This window comes from Aptenodytes patagonicus, chromosome 17 (genome assembly GCF_965638725.1).
Source record: "Aptenodytes patagonicus chromosome 17, bAptPat1.pri.cur, whole genome shotgun sequence".
Classification (NCBI taxonomy): domain Eukaryota; kingdom Metazoa; phylum Chordata; class Aves; order Sphenisciformes; family Spheniscidae; genus Aptenodytes; species Aptenodytes patagonicus.
In genome coordinates this window covers 5,650,608-5,666,588 of record NC_134965.1, presented here as the reverse complement: position 1 = coordinate 5,666,588, position 15,981 = coordinate 5,650,608, and the positions used below count along the sequence as shown (strand labels likewise).

The 15,981-nt window shown below is 63.0% G+C and overlaps 1 protein-coding gene across 1 annotated transcript in view; it reads left to right on the top strand.

Annotated features, from left to right (window-relative positions):
• The first annotated feature begins 5,677 nt into the window (after positions 1 to 5,677).
• Positions 5,678 to 15,981, top strand: part of SRRM3 (serine/arginine repetitive matrix 3) — a 29,714-nt gene continuing 19,410 nt past the window's right edge. The window contains exons 1-2 of the mRNA XM_076354769.1: positions 5,678 to 5,696; positions 14,214 to 14,469. Coding sequence (XP_076210884.1) covers positions 14,246 to 14,469 — 224 coding nt within the window. The 5' untranslated portion in view covers positions 5,678 to 5,696; positions 14,214 to 14,245. The remainder of the gene's footprint in view (positions 5,697 to 14,213; positions 14,470 to 15,981) is intronic.

Genomic DNA, 15,981 nt, shown 5'->3' with positions numbered 1-15,981 from the left:
AGATCTGGAGCGTGGCGCCGAGACGGGAGGGTTTGTTTGCATTTGCAGGGAAACCTGTTAATAAAGGAGACCAAAGGGACTGCTCTTTTCCTGGCTCCGGGAACAGATGGCTGGATAACGCAGTGCAATTAATATGCAGGGACTCCTGCCGGGGCGGGGATTTGATTGCCTGTTAGGAGAGGTTAGCGCGCTCGAGCTGAGCTCTGCAACCGCTCTGCCCATCCCTGGCACCTGCTGCCTGCGGGGGTCCTTGGGGACCCCGGGACAGATCAGATGGTGTCACGGAGGAGGTTGTGGGAGCTGGTTACGGGGAAAGATGCAGCGGGGGGGGGGGGACGGGACGGGACTTGTGGCCAGCAGCGTGTCTCTGCTTCTCCTGCACTGGGTGGTGCTCTGGGAGGGCTGCCCTTCGGGTTTGTAAAAGCAAAGGCTGGCTCCGGTGGTGAACGACTGCTTGGAGGTCCTTTCAGGCTGGAAGGGGTCTCCTGGCTCATTTTTTCCTCCCATACTCGTTTCTCCTCTGAGTCAGGAGGTGCCAAAGGAAAGCAGCAAGCAGCAGCTCCTGAAGGAGCCGAGGGAGGTGGGTGCCAGGACGTGGGGGGTCTCCTCACCGCGGCACAGCGCGGGTGCAAGATGTTTCCCAGGGCTTCAAAGAGTGGCCGGACAAATCCATGGGGAAGAAAAATCCCTGACAAGGGCTAGGAGGCTTAGGGAGCCCTGGGGCAGCAGGAGAAGACCCAGCAAACCCACCCCAGCACCAAGTGGGGCCGCGTGGCCATGGGTTCAAGCCCAAACTGATGGGAGCCCCCAGCCGCCGGGCCACGATCGAATAGCCCAAGGCCACCCCAGGCACACACGGGGCTGTTCAGGTACCTGGTCCCCATCACATCCCGGGCTCTTACAGGATAACTGTGCCCCCAGCCCCTTCCCCTGCACGCCTTTGCTTTGCTCCCCCCCCCGCGTTTGCTGGCGTTTCCTTCCTCCCCGCTCCCTCGCCGGCTCAGGTGGGGTTGCTGAGCATCAAGAAAGTCAGCGCCGGGCTTTGATCAGGGGCTATTGCCTGTGCCGCGCCAACAGCACGCTCCCCGCCTGGCAGAGCTGCTCCCGGCCGCCCTTTCTTCTGCATCAGGAGGTGGCTGGTGGAGATGTCAAACCTCAGTACGAATCCTTGCAATTAGGCCTGTTCTGCTGCCTGTTTGATCTCCTTTAATTATTTATCGCCTTTTTTTTTTTTTTCCTTCCTCTTTCCCGAATCCTCACTTTCTTTCAAGTGATCATTTTCTTCCTCTCCCCCCAGCCGTGGCTGCCTCTGCCTGTTTGCTTGCAATTACCATCCCTTCTCCTGGTCCTTCCATCTCTCCCCTTTTGTTCTCCACCAGATCATCCCTTCATGCCGCTCTCCCGGCTGCACCCCCCCAGCTCCCTGCCTGCCTGGCAGCATTTTCTTGCTGCCTTTCTCCATTTTTCTCACCCGGACGGCTATCGCCTTTTTCCATCCCGTTCCAGGCATGGTTTTGGCTGTGTTTACCACCGGTGCCAGCTCACTGGCTGGGCTCCTGCACCCTGGGCTGGGGCTGTACTAGATCTCCCATTGCTATTCTCCCAGGCTATTGCCCGAAGCCTGACGTGGCCCCGCTGCAAAGCCCTGGCCCCCAGCAGCGCCCAGCCAAGCCTGGGGAGCCCCGTGGGGCTGCTGTCCCCCCCCATGCCAGGGTCTCCCCGTGCTGCTTTTGCTGCTGCGGGGGGACCTGACGCATCCCCCCCATCCTCTTTGTTTCCCAGGGCCTGATGCATTATTCAGCACTGCGGACGCTGCGGGTGTTGGAAAGATAACGGTGGTGCAAAGGGCACGGGCTCGCCCTGGGGATGCTGGATTTTCCCCATCACGGGCTGTTTTCCCCCTCCAGCATTAAACCAGGAGAGGGCCCCGACCACGGAGGAGGCTTCTCCTAGGAGGTGGCATCTGCTCTTGCCCTGGGAGGACGTGGCAGGGACAAAGGCAGGAGCAGGGGGAGGCTGCAGCAGCCCTGGGGATGCTCCAGGGGCTGCACCGCAGCTCCCACACCCAGCCCCTGCTGCTTGGCCAGAGTTTAGCAGAGCCAGTCCAACGCGTGGCCAAGCCCCTTGTTTACGTAGTCCCTACAATAACAGCCTGGAGAGGCTGCAGCCCGCGGTCAGCCCCTCTCCCACCTCAAATGACACTCTCCCAGCTCCTGCGGCTGTTTTAGGCAGGGACAGGCTGCCCTGGAGCTGGGGGGGGGGGGGGAGCAGTGTGTGGCGTCTGCTTGAGTGTGTGCCGGTGGGCACGCTCAGGCAGCCCTGCCACGGGAGGACACGGACAGCTCGCACCCCGTGGGTGGCTGCAGGCGGTGCATGGCTGGCGCTGGCATGGAGCAGCTCTCTGGCAAGCCTCCGTGTCCCCAGGGTACCGGCTGCTGGTGGGTGTCCCCGCTCGCCCGACGCTGCTGTGGCTGCCGAACCCCCACCCCCCCCCCGCCCCGGCCCTCGGCCGGGCTCCCACCCGTGGCTTTGATCCACCCGTGGCTTCCATCTGCCCGCTCCCCCTCGCTCCCCTCCGGGCAGGCTGCTTGGTTCAGGGGTGGTGATGCTGGGGAGGTGCAGGGGGTCTGGGCATCTGGGGTGAGCTGTACCCCAACCCCTCCCCCCCCCCCCGTGTTTAGGGGGTCTGGCCCAGCCCCTCCTCGTGCAGCAGATGGGGAGTTTGAGTCTGGCCTTGTCACGCCGCCCAGTTTAACTACAGGAGAGGGTGATGGATAATGAACGTGGGACGCAGGTTTTGCAGAGCAACCGGTAGGAAACAACCCCAAATGTGTGTTTAATCCTCGCGGAAAGAGGATGCTCGCTCCCTCCACCCTCTCTGCAGCTGGGTACCGGCCCCCCTCGGCTAGACCCGTCCCCATGGCCTGCTGCCACCCCTACCCACGGGGAACCCCCGTCCCTTGTGCATGGGGATGGGGAGGAAGGTGAGGGACAGCAGCTCTGGCCATGGTGAGCGATTTTGGGCTGGCGCCGGGGAGCGGTGCTGCTGGGAGTGGTTTGGTCCCTGGTCCGGTCCTCCCCAGAGCATCTCGGGGAGCAGAGCGTCGCCCAGCTGCCACCCGCTACGGGGACACCCCCACCCAGACAGGTCTCTCTAGCCTGGGCTGCCCCCAAAAACCCCCCTTAGACCCCAGCTTTGGCTCCCCATCCCCATCCCCGCTGCAGCTCCCTCCCCAAATCCTCCCTCCGAGGCCAAACCCACTGTGGAGCGACACCCGGGTGCCTCTGTTAGCTCTCTGCTTGGAAACGAGCACCCAAATTCAGGAGGGAGCTGTAGCCACATAGACGCACTGCCTGTGCAGTGCAGGGGAAACTGAGGCACAGGGTGGGGGGCAACTGGGGGGGGACCAGGTGTCCCCAGCCAGGTGCATATAGTGTCCTTGGCTGGGGCCCTGGCAGAGCAGCCAGGATGCCTTCAGGCTGGTTTGGGCAGCCCAACCCTCGCCGTGACCCCAGTGGGTGGCTTTGGGGCGGTTTCGGGGTGGTTTGGGTACCCCATCCCTTGCCATGAGCACGGTGTGGGGTTTCAGGGTGGTTTTGGAGAGGTTTGGGTACCCTGTCCCCCCCCACGATGGCACGGTACAGGGCGGTTTTGGGGGGGGCTAAGTGTGACCCTGAGCATCGCGGGGCGGGTTCAGCGCTGCCGCGGGGGCTGTCTCTATTTTTGGTCCTTTTGGGGATTTTTCAATGCACCTTCCCCTTTCACGGTCAGCCCGCTCCCTCCCGGCATCCCTGCTCCATCCCGGCTGAGCACCCCTCCTCGGGCCTGATCCTGCCATGCTGCTGCTCAGCACCAGGCTAACTGGGACCAGAACTGGTGGCACCGGTTGTACTGGGAGCTTCCTTCCCCCCCCCCAACCCCCCCCCGCCAAGATTCACCGGCTCCCGGCCCACAAGGGGGGCAAGCGCTTGGCATCGCCAGAGGAAATGAGAATTAATTACGGGCTCGTTAACACCGACTCATCACCTATGCCGCGGTGCCGGGCAATATCCCCGGTGGGGACCTGGCACGTCCCGCATCGCCCCAGCGCCCCCGGCCAGCCCGAATCCCCCCCGCGCCCGCCGGGATGGGGGTGCCCCAGGTGGTCCCAGGCAGCGCTGGTAAATCAGCCGGGAACGGGGAGGGGGTGGGCAGGGCTGGGCTGGCGCTGGGGGCGAGGTGGGACATCGTGGCGAGGAGGTAAGGTGCGGGATGGGATACGGGGTGGGGTACGGGGTGGGACGGGATATAGGATGGGATATAGGATGGGATATAGGATGGGACGTGGGACGGGATATAGGGTGGGATGGACTCTGTGTTGGGATGGGATACAGGGTGGGATATGGGATGGGATGGGATGGGATGGGATACAAGGTGAGATACGGGATGGGATACAGGGTGGGATACGGGGTGGGACGGGATATAGGATGGGATATAGGATGGGATGTGGGACGGGATATAGGGTGGGATGGACTCTGTGTTGGGATGGGATACAGGGTGGGATATGGGATGGGATGGGATGGGATGGGATGGGATATAAGGTGAGATACGGAATGGGATACAGGGTGGGATACGGGATGGGATAGGATACAGGGTGAGATATGGGATGGGATGGGATGGGATGGGATATAAGGTGAGATACGGAATGGGATACAGGGTGGGATACGGGATGGGATAGGATACAGGGTGAGATATGGGATGGGATGGGATGGGATGGGATACAAGGTGAGATATGGGATGGGATACAGGGTGGGATACGGGATGGGATAGGATACAGGGTGAGGGATGGGATGGGATGGGATGGGATGGGATGGGATACAAGGTGAGATATGGGATGGGATACAGGGTGGGATACGGGATGGGATAGGATACAGGGTGAGATATGGGATGGGATGGAATGGGATATGGGGTGGGATACGGGATGGGATGGGATGGGATGGGATACGGGGTGGGATACGGGATGGGATGGGATACAGGGTGAGGTACGGGATGGGGGATTTTCTGGCAATTGCACCCCCCAGGTGTGAGCAGCTCGGCTGGGGCAGGGGCCTCGGCGGCTGGTGTTTGGCGCTGTACCCCAGGGTGAAGCTTTGGGGACTGGGGGGGGTGGGCTGTTGGGGGGATTTGGGGGCTTGGGGGTGCAGATAGGTGTTGAGATGGGGGGAGGAAGGTGGGGGGGGCACCGGGGAGAGTTACGAGGTGCTGTGGGATGGGGGGGCGGAGGGCTGTATGGTAAGATGGGGGGCGTAGGTGGCTATCGCGGGTGCCCCGGGGCGGATGCGGGGGGGGGGGGCTGTGGGGTGCGGGGTACGGGGGGGCTCTGTGGAAGGGGGGGGGGGGGGGGGGGGCTCTGGGGGGTGCGGGCGGCTCCGCGAGTGCCGGCGCGCCCTCCGCCCGGCAGGCGGCGCTGTGCGGTGCCGGCGGCGCGCTGGCGCGGCGGGCGGCTCTGTGTCGCGGAGCTGTCCAGCACTTCAGGAGGGGCCGCGCTCGCCGCGCCGGGAGCCGCGCCGGGAGGGGCCGGGCCGGGCCGGGCCGGGCCGAGCGGGGCCGAGCGGGGCCGGGCCGAGCGGGGCCGAGCGGGGCCCAGCGGGGCGACGCGGGCAGCGGCCGGCGGCGGCGGCTCGGGGCCGGGCCGGGCCCGGCGGGGCGAGGCGAGGTGAGGCGAGGCGAGGCGCGGCGCGGCGCGGCCGGGCCCGGGCCCGGCTGGCGGGCCGGCATCGGGCGGGGGTGGGGGGACGGGCAGGGCCCGGGGGGGGGCAGCGGGACCCCACTGGACACGGGTGGCGGGGTGGGGGGGCTGAGAGGTGCAGGGGGCTGGGGACACCCGAGGGACGGGGGTGGGGGGGGGGCTGTGATGCTCCCTGGGGGAAAGGGGGGCTGAGGACCCCAAAGGGATGGGGATGGGGGGGGCTACGCTGCTCCCCAAGGGGCAGGGAATTGGGGTCCCCAAAGGGATGCGGACAGCAGGGCTGAGCAAGGTGTGCAGTGCTTCGTGGGTGCTGGGGGCGGTTGGGGACAGGGCGATGGGCGGCAGGGGCATCCCCTGGGTTTGATGCTCCTGGGGGTGCGGATGGGGAGAGGAGCCTGGAGGTGAGATGCTTTTTGGGGCACAGAGGGTCCCTCCGGGGACGTGGATGTGTTGCGTGCTCACTGGTGCAGGGGGGCTGGCTGGGGGGCACCCCACATCCCTCTTTCCTGTGCTGTGGGGAGACAGGCTGGGATGGGGGCAGTGAGCCACCCCTTTTCAGCTCGCACTGCGGGGCTGGGAAGGACGGGACGGCGATGAGCCCCCAGCAGACGCTGGCACCTTGTGGGGTGCGGGTGGGAGACGAGGCTGAGATAATGGCCCTGAAGCCCTCTCTCTGCTGCACCGACCCCCAGGCCATGCCGGGGAGGGGGGCTCTGCGGCTCCGGGTTTGGCTGGTGAGATTTCAAACCCTGCGGGTGTTGCACGGGGGAAGGAGAGGGGCAAGGCTTGGCAGCCGGGGGAGCCTGAGCGGCGGCTCGCTAGCTTGTCTTTCGGGAGCGGTTTGTGCTTCTCCTTCCCGGGTTTGGGAGGTTTGTCCCCAGGGACGGCCAGGCTGTGCCATGTGGGGGGCTGGTGGCGAGGGGTCGGGCTACGGCTCGGGGGGAGCAAGCAGTTTTCAGGGGACGCGGGTTCATTCATCCCCTCCGGAGCAGAGATTTCAGGCTGTGGATGTTTCTTGGCTTGCCTGCGCTCCTGCTGCTGCAGGGGGGTCACTTGGGGGCTGCCAGAGTTTGGGGGTGTCTCGAGTTGATGGAAAATGCCGAGGACCATCTCATGGGGTGCAGATGCTCGTGCCCCAGCTGGTCTCCCTGCCCTGGCATGGATTCATCTCTGGCAGGAGCACGGGGACACCCCAACAGGGGGGATTTTGGGGACAGGAGCGAGTGATGCTTGTGTCCAAACACACAACATCCTTGCTCCGTCCCCCTCTGCCAGCGCGGCATCATGCGATGCCACCCCTGCATCCCGCCTGCCTCCCCACTGCATCCCGCCTGCCTCCCCCCACCCCAGGGACTCATCCTGGCAACACGTGCGGGGAGAGGCACGGGCTTTCAGAGCCAGAAGTTGGGCAGCTTTTAGGGGAGCCTTTGGTCCTTGGTTGCCGCTGGGGATGGTGAGCGGAGGCTTTGCCAGGCAGGCGGAGGGGCGCAGGGCTCTTGTTTGATTTTGTCCCTGGTGCCAAGGAAATGGTGCTTTCCCCCCCCCCGGGCGAAGGGTCTCCTGCCCTGGGGGCTGGATCTGGCTGTGGGTGGACGTGTGGCAGCGGGTCCTGGCGTCTGCTAGAGGGGGGAGCAGAGGGTGCCCACCCCACATCTCTGGGCAGGGGGTGCCTGCGGGGTGCAGGTCGCCCCGTGGGTTTAGTCCCGGCTGCTGGGATTCTGCCGGCTGTGGGGGTCCCCGATCCCAAAAGCCCTTCCTCCTCCTCCTCCTCCCGTTTTCCCCGGCCAGGTGGCCCATGGCTTATATAATGTGCTCAAACCCCGGAATAGCTCCTCCCGTTACACAACCGCCCAGCCAGCCGGGGAGGGGGGGGAATCCCCGGCTGGATGCTCCCCCTGCACCGGCCATGCCCCCCCCCCCGTACCTGCAGTGCTCGGCCCCGGGGGTCATTCCCAGGATTGCTTGCCCATCGGGGAAGGTGACCCTGTTGTGACAGTCATCCCCCCCTGCTCCTCCATGTGCTCAAAAATTGCTTTTATTATTATTATTCCCGCCCCCCAGAAGTGGTGCTGGGCTGCGGGGCTGCCTGCGCCTCCTCCTGACTCCTTGCCCGGCAAAGCAAATGGCCTCAAGGATGCAAAACCTGGAGGGTCGGCTGTTCCCCCCCTCCGTCCTCGCCCAGAGACGCCGTTATTTAAGCACCTCCGGGTTGGCGAAGGCTTGGTAGGGCAGCGAGCACCCAAGCCCTGCCCGCCGGGGCTGCCCACGGGTCTGTTGGCCACTAGCCAGGAGCGGCTGGTGGCCACGGTGACCCCAAGGGGTTGGGGGCAGTGTGGCCGGGGGGGGTGCAGGGCTGGGGGGGTCCCGTAGAGGTACCCATCGCCTGGACCTGCTGCTTCTCCGCTCAGCACGGGGGGGTTTGCTGCCGTCACTTGACCGTGTTTCTCCTCCTTTCCCTCATCCCTGGCTCGGGAATGGGATCACTGCAGGGGTCCTGGGGTCCCCTGGGGATAGTCCCCAGCATGGTGTGACCCCCCCTTCCCATCAGCTCTCCTCCAGCCGGAGCTGGGAACGGGGCCTGCTTGGCCTCCCCCGGCAGCCCAAGGGGTTCAGGCTTGGGGGGGGGCTTTGGCCGTGGCGTTTTGGGGACAGTGAGCGAAGCCCGGCTCCTCGCCCTCCATCGGGCCCTTTTCTCCAGAGCATCTCCCAGGGGAGCTGATGGATCTCTGCTGCCCACACCCCTGTGCGGTGCCTGTCCGGCGGGGGGGGGACCGGTCCCCACCCCTGGCTCCCCCATCCCTACATCCCCAAGCTGGGAAGGAGCCTGGTTGCTTAGCAACTGTTTAGCTTCTCCACCAGCCTCCTCATCTATTTAAAAAATATATATATATATATATATGCACAGACGTAGGTATGCCCAAGCAGCAGCGAGCCCTCGCCCAGCTCACGACCCCCCCAGCCAGCATCCGTATATTCTTTATTAATTGCTTTAAAGTCTGCGAGGCATCAAATTTTGGTTGGGCACCTACAGCAAAGGATGCTCCGGGCTTGGGGTAGGGAAAATATGGATGGAGGGGCTGGGACGGGCGTAACCAACGCCTTCCTGCTGCCCCTTGCCGTGGGCAGGATCCCTGCCGGCTCGGGGCTGGGAGGCAGCGCTAACGAGCCCCAGACCGGCTACACTTTTAAAGCCAATTTTGCCTTTTTTTTCTCCTTCTTGGAGGTCTGACTCATGGTTTTTGGCACTCAGGGGCTGGTGAAAGGCAGCTCCGGAGAAGGTCGGCCCAATTAACGGCAGCGACCCCGGACTTTTCCTCCTTGTAATTCTGGCCAGGTGTTTAGAGGAGGCCGGCTGCTTTGCCGTGATGTTCTGGTGTTTTTTTGTGTAGCAGAAAAAAAAGCCCCTCTCCCACCCATCCCCACGGCACGGGCAGGGAGGAGCCTGGGACGGGGCTGTAAACACTTCGGGGACAGGGTTATGATTTCGGTAGGTGGTGGTGTGCCATGATGAGACCCCAGCGGGCAGGAGAACCGCGGGGGCCAGCCCTCCCACCCTCCCCGGTGGGGCTGGAGGGTGTCCCGCCCCCCGGCTGGGTTTGTCCCCTGCTTGTTGGGACTGAGCTCTGGCACGCTCGGTGCACGAGTGGTCCAGGGAGCCACCATCCCGGGCTCGCCGCCTGCATCCCGTGCCCGCATCCCCCGGCACGCGGGTGCTCGCCATCGCCCTGGCTGGTGCAGCTGGATGTGGTGAGAATTAATCGAGCAGCGGCCGGAGGCGCCTTTAATTAGCGCCGAGGCAGGGCGGGGGAGAGGATGCCCAGGCACCGCTGCCGCCTTTCCCTGCCGAGAGGGAGATGCCGGGAGAGCATCCAGGCACCGCCAGCCCCCCGTTGCCATCCCCGCTCCCTCTGGGAAAGCGGCTTCATCCGCATTATGGCGTGGCAGGGCCCTGCGGCGGCGGCCAGCAGGAGTGACAGACAGCTGCCTCCAACACAGCCCCACGCCCCGGGGTGCTGTGGGCATGGCCGGGGAGCCGAGCGGCACCCGCGGGGGAATTTGAGCAGAGTCAGCTGGGAAGGTTTGTTTCTGGGCTGGAAAATAAAAGGGCAAAAGCAGTTTGGTGAAATAACACTTTTTTTGCTCATTTTCCTTGTTTTCTCCTTTCCCTTCGGGCTGGAGCTCCCGAATGCCTGGGCTTCCCTTCAAAGCCCAGGCTGGACCGCCCCGGGGCTGGGACACGGGGACGGCCGTGTCCCGGGGTCACCCCACCAGGCGCCCAGAGGTCCCAGCCCGCAGGGAGGGAGCTCGGTTCAAAGCTTGGCTGGAAACCAGCGGTCCCAAAGCCTGGCAGGATGGCGAGGCTGGCCCTTGCACCCCAAGCTGGCAGGGCCTGTCCTGGCTGTGTGTCGGGGGCACGGCGCGGTGTGTCCGTCCTTCTGTCTGTCCTGGCCTCCATTGGCCTGGCAACACCGGTGCCCGGGTCCTCCGCACCTTGGGTGCGATTCAGCACGGCTGGGAAGGGAGGGGGAGACCCGGTGTGCCGGGCTGGTGCCTGTGCCTGGGGCAAAGCGTGGGATGGGGCCGGGGATGGAGGGTGGGGGTGGAGGTAAAGGATGGAGATTGGGAAGGGGGATGAGGAGGAGGATGAGGATGGAGAATAGGGATGAGGATGGAGGTGGATGGTGGAGATGGAGGATGGAGGATGGAGGATGGGAATGAGGATGGGGATGAGAATGGGGATGAGGATGGGAATGAGGAGGAGGATGGAGATGGAGGATGGGGATGAGGATGGAGAATAGGGATGAGGATGGGGATGGAGGCTGGAGATGGAGGATGGGGATACGTATGAAGGATGGATATGGAGGATGGAGATGAGAATGAAGATGGGGATGGAGGATGAGGATGAAGGATGGGGATGGGGCAGCTCTGAACATTTCCAAAAGCTCTAATCCAGGCAGCAGAAAGCACCTGCGAGCTGAAAAACTGGTTTGACCTCCCCAAGCCCCACGGTGGCATGTGAAGCACCAGTGGGGGAGATCGGGATCCCAAAACGCGTGGGCGAATGGCTCGGCAAAATGGGAAGAGACGGGTTTGCTCAGGAGTTTCCCCAGCAGGAGAGGGACCCCTCGTGCCCCGGTGCCGGGGAGTTTGAGCCCTCCTGGGTGGCACTACGGGGATTAGGGTGGTGGGGACGGATGCCAGCGGCTGGCCCTGGCCTCATCCCGCAGCCTTTAGGAGTCCGTGGGGACACGGCGCAGCGCTCACCCCACGATGCCTCCTCTCCCTCTCGGTGAGGTGGCCGGGCAGCGGGCTGCCAGTGCTTGATGATTTGTGCGTAATTACTGCAGATTAATGAAATATTTAACCATCGTCTTTATTATCGGGGGTAGCGCTGAGCCAGGCAGGAAGCCGCTGCCGTTCAGGCAGGGCCATGCTGCCTTCACTGACGGGTTTGGTGCCGGGTTTGGTGCCGGCGCGAGCTGGCAGAGCCGGGCGGTCCCCGTGTGGTGGCCAATGGATGGAGGCTGTGGTGGTGACGGCCACCCAATGTCCCTGAGCTGTCCCTTGCAGGTGCAGGGCTGCCCCTGTGCAGGGTGCCAGCGGGGTTCTCCTCTGGGGACAGGGAGGGCACAGACCCAGCCTGGGGGATGTGAGCTCCTTCTGCCCCGGTGCCTTGTCCCCATTGTCACCAGAGATGTAGAACTGGCTTCATTTTCCACCCGGGGCTTTTGCCTGTGGCCCGGTTTTGCTGTTGATAGCCTAGAGGGGGTTGCAGGTGTTTTTTCTCTTCCTTTGTTTTCCTGCCCGTGCCGTGGCTGAGGCAGTGTGGCTGGTATCAGCTCTCACGGTGGATATTGCTCACGGCTGAGGGGACACCGGGACGCAGTGCAGTGTCCGTCCCCGGGCCGGCTCCACCTGCCCGGCCCCGGGTGCAAGGGGGATATCTCCAACTGCATCCTTTTTATGGAGACAGGGAGCGTTTCCCGGTGGGATCTGCATGCCTCCCCCACCATGCAGCCCTTACCCACAGGTACCCATCCAGCTGCCGGTTTACCTCGCGTGCTCCTCCATCTACCTGCCCGGCTGTATATCCCACGCGCTCTCAAGGTTTCACAACAATGAATTTACCCACTGCCGGGCTCAGGAGAAAATTAATTCCCGCTGGGGAAAAGCAAGCAGAGTCTGCTGTGGAAAGCATCCTCTCCTTCCCCCTCTCCTTCCCTGAGCCCCTTGGTGGGTGAAGATTTCCCAGTGGGGAGCTTCCCCCATTCCCAAATTTCCTTCCCGGTTTTTGGCTTCACGCCCTGATGGGAGAAAGAGGAAGAGGAGCCCCCAAGCCAGGTTTTTCTGCAGCATCTCTCCTGTCTCTGGCCCGGGGCCACCCTGGGACGTGGAGGGGGCTGGGGTCAGGGGTCCCCCCGGGGCAGGGAGGGCTGAGCGGGGCCGCTCCTTGCTGCGGGGTGTCATGGGGCTCAAAATGTGGGTGCTGCCCTGCCTGCTGCAGGCAAGGGGGGACCGAGGGACCCTCCAGTTGCTCTAACAGGGCCGAGCTTCCAGGGGGTGCAGAGCCCCGGCCAGATCCTGCTCCACTGGCAGCATCTCCCGCTGCCCACTCCTCTGTCCCTCTGTGGAAATAAAGGCTTCTGGCTCCTCTCTGCATGGTAATAATGGGGAAAAAAAAAAGGGAAAAAAAAAAGCCTTGTAATTAAGCAGTCAGCTGCTGTCCTCCCTGGGCAGGCTCGTCAGGAGATAAATGAGTGCGTGGGGCAGCCAGTGGCAGCGGGAAAGCCGGGGATGCCCTTGGAGATGCCGCGGGGTGGGAGATGCCTTCCCTCCAGGCTGGGACCCCCGCCACCCCGGGGAGAGCTCTGAGGCTTTTTCTCTCCTCAAACAGCAGAGAAATGTCCTCGAAGCCTCTTGTGGGCGACCTGCGCTCCCGCTCTGGCTCTGCCCCACCTGGCACGGCCATGGAAAGCTCTGAACCGCCTGGTGCCCCACTGGAATGGCACAGCGGGAGCGGCGAGCCCTCCCTGGGCTCGAAATGGTGCGGATCAGTCCGTGGTCCGTCTGTCGTGACTTCACGCTCACGCTCGGCTGAGGGATCCCTCCTTCCCCGGGCCAGTGTTTGGCCCCGTCCTCCTTGGGCAGCATGTGTCGGACACCCCGGGCATCGCGGGCAGGGGTTGGCTGCTTCCCGTGTAGGCAACAACGTGCAGGCGACACCTATCCTTGGAAGAGCCTCTCCGGCACGGTCCCTGGGATGGAAACACCCCAGAGAAGCAGCTGCTGACAAAAGCTGCGTCTCTGAACCCAAAGCCAGCTTGGAGAGCGAGGGTGCTCTGCCTTCGCTCCCGATCGTTTCTATTTGTGTAGGACTTTGCAGGGGAAGCGTTTGTGGGAGCCCCTGGTAAAGCCCAGGCAGTGCCTCTGCAGCCTGGCTGCCATGGATAATTAAGACAGTGGATCTCCAGCCGGAGCATCCCGTGCTGGGGAGAGGGCCGGTGCTTTGGGCAGGGGAGCTGGGGCATCACAGGATGGGGAGACAGAGGAACAGGCAGTCAGCCGTGCGCCGATGGCCTGAGGTCGCTGAGACGGGGTTGTTGTCTGTCTGGTTGATCCAGGAGATTTGGGAGCATGTCCTCCCCCAGGCTCAGGGAGCATCAGCCGGAGCCTCGGCACGGTAGTGCCGCTCAGGAACGGTTGTCCTCTTCCATGGGGTTATTTTTGGAGCCAAGCGAGGACACGTTGACTGTGGTGGCTGAGGAAGGAGGCAGGGACATGTGAAGGTGAAAGAGCAGAGAGAAGGCAGGCGGGCAGCAGTTCGACGCTGCTGCTTGGATGGGGAAGCAGCCGGTGGGGAGCCTCACCTCCCCTCACAGCCGGTGCTGGGCCATTGCTGGGGGGTGCCAGGCCATTGCCGGAAGGCATCGGTGGGCATTTGCTGGCTGGCCTGAACATCGGGATCTCCCATGGCTGCGTCCCCGTGCAATGGGCTATCCAAATTATCCATCCCCTTGCTGGCTGGGGACAGTGCCCGGGGGTGTCCCCAGAGGGCTGTGAGGATGGATGCCTGTCCCTGCTGTGCACCCGTGCCAGCTGACAGCAGGCTCCGTGGGGCTCGGAGGGACCCCTGCCCGCCTGTCCCGCTGCTACCGTATGGCTCCAGGCGCCACAGACCCCTGCTTTGCCAGGCTTTCCCCGGTATGAGGCTGGCACAGAGCATCCTCCTCTTTCCCATGAGCCAGCCCTCACGGCATGGCGATGGAAATAGCCCCAGCCTTGCTTTGCAGGTGGAGAAACTGAGGCAAGGGGCAGGAAGGGATCTGGCAGAAGACCCAGATCTCTCAGTCGCCGTCCCCTGTGTGCCCGCACCTCTTTTGAGACAAACTTTGCCTTCAGGTCCTGGCGGGGTCCCCTCGCTGTCACGGGGTGAGAGGGAAGCCAGGGCAGGGACTGACCCCCAACTCTTTCTCTCTCTCCCAGGTGCTGCCGGCGGCGAAGCCGCCCACGCCGGCATGGCTCTCTACAACAACGGGGCCGACGTGCCTTCGCCCCAGGAAGCCTCCAACGGCTTCTCGCAGCCCGGCGCCTCGGGTACGTGGCACAAGGGCGAGGAGGAGGTGCGGCTGGTGGAACCCAGCCTGGTGAAGAAGGCTCACCGGGAAATCCTGGACCACGAACGCAAGCGGCGGGTGGAGCTGAAATGCATGGAGCTGCAGGAGATGATGGAGGAGCAGGGGTGAGTAGCAGGGGCTCGGGGCTGGGCTGGAGATGGACCCCGTGGCTTGGGATCCTTTTGACACACTTGTACCTTGCTCTTTCCCTTTTTCCTCCCTAAAAAAATACCTTAATGTGGCAAATGTCCCCAGTTGGAAGTAAATCCACTTTTGGGTGTATTGGACAGGTTAGGGGTGGACTGGTGGGTTGGTTTGTGAAGCTAAATGCCTCCAAGAAACGCAGACCTAAGGGTGCATCCACACACACGTTGGAGGCTTGCTCCGGCCCCTCCGCTTGGAAATCTGAGCTCCCAGCTCGTCGTGCTGGGAAAGTGGAGGCAGGAAGGAGGCAGCCATTAGCACTGCCTGGCCTGTGCCCTGCGTGCCTGGGATGGGAGATGGTCCTTCTCTGTCTCTCGTGTTGGGGAGATGAAGGAGAGCTGGGGTTTAGTCCCAGGCAAGGCTGTTTTGGTGCTTCAGTTTGTCCTGCCTTCCTTCTCTCCCCCCAGTTTTGGGGTGAGAGGATCCCCCCCGTCCTGCCGTGCCCCTGACTGTGCACCACGAGCTGCTCCGTAGCCTTTGCTCTGCCCTGGGGAAGCAAAGGGCTGGGGGAAAGCCTGAGGGGCCGGAGAGCATCCCTGCCTGGGTGGGCAGGAGGGGCTGGGGGGCCAGTGAGGACACCCCCATCCCCGCCGAACCCATGGCCGTGCTGCCGGCTGCCCCATAGCTCCGGCACCAGCCAAACAGCCTGATCCCCCTGACAGCTCGCTAAAACCTGATGGATGGAGCAAATTCTTCGGCACACATGGGTAGTCGGGGACTGGTATCAGCTGGGGAGAAGGAAAATGGATTGAGGGAAGGCTTCGCCAAGGCTTTCATTAAGAGCGCAAGCGTGACCTAGAATTAAATTGTCTCACACAGACTGGAATAATGATTGTGCCTAATTTGTCGTTACGGAAATAAATAAGGCTGACCTGGCGCCTTGGGGAGCCCAGAGCCTCCTGTTGGGTTCCCGTGCCCTACTAGGGATCTTACTACTAGTAGTATTATTACTGCGATGGGTAATAGCAATATTGCAATCGGTATTGTTGTTATTGCTATAATTGCCTTTGCTATTATTAAGGCTATTAATAACGGTGATGACGGTGATACACCAAAATGATAATATAATTACAGTAATAATCTTGGTCAACCTGGTTAATCCTCCGCCTGCTCTTCCCCTCTGCACAGGGCTCTCCGGGGGGGTTGCACGGGAAGCGCTTTGCACCCCTGAGGTTTCTGCCTGGGTCAGGGGCCACATCCCGGCCACGGCCTCGGGGGAGTTATTGGCCAGGGCAGGGCCCCTGGGATGAACGGGTGTGAGAGCAGAGGAGGTTTTGCGGGGATTTAAGCAATCCCTTGTTTCCTTAAACACGGATGACTCCTCCTGCCTGCGCTGTACCCGGCTGCTGCTTGCTCGGGGCTGCCTGCGCCGTTATTCCCTGCCTGCAGGCTGGATTTCTTGTCCAGAAAAGAAGCATCAGCAATTTTTCTTT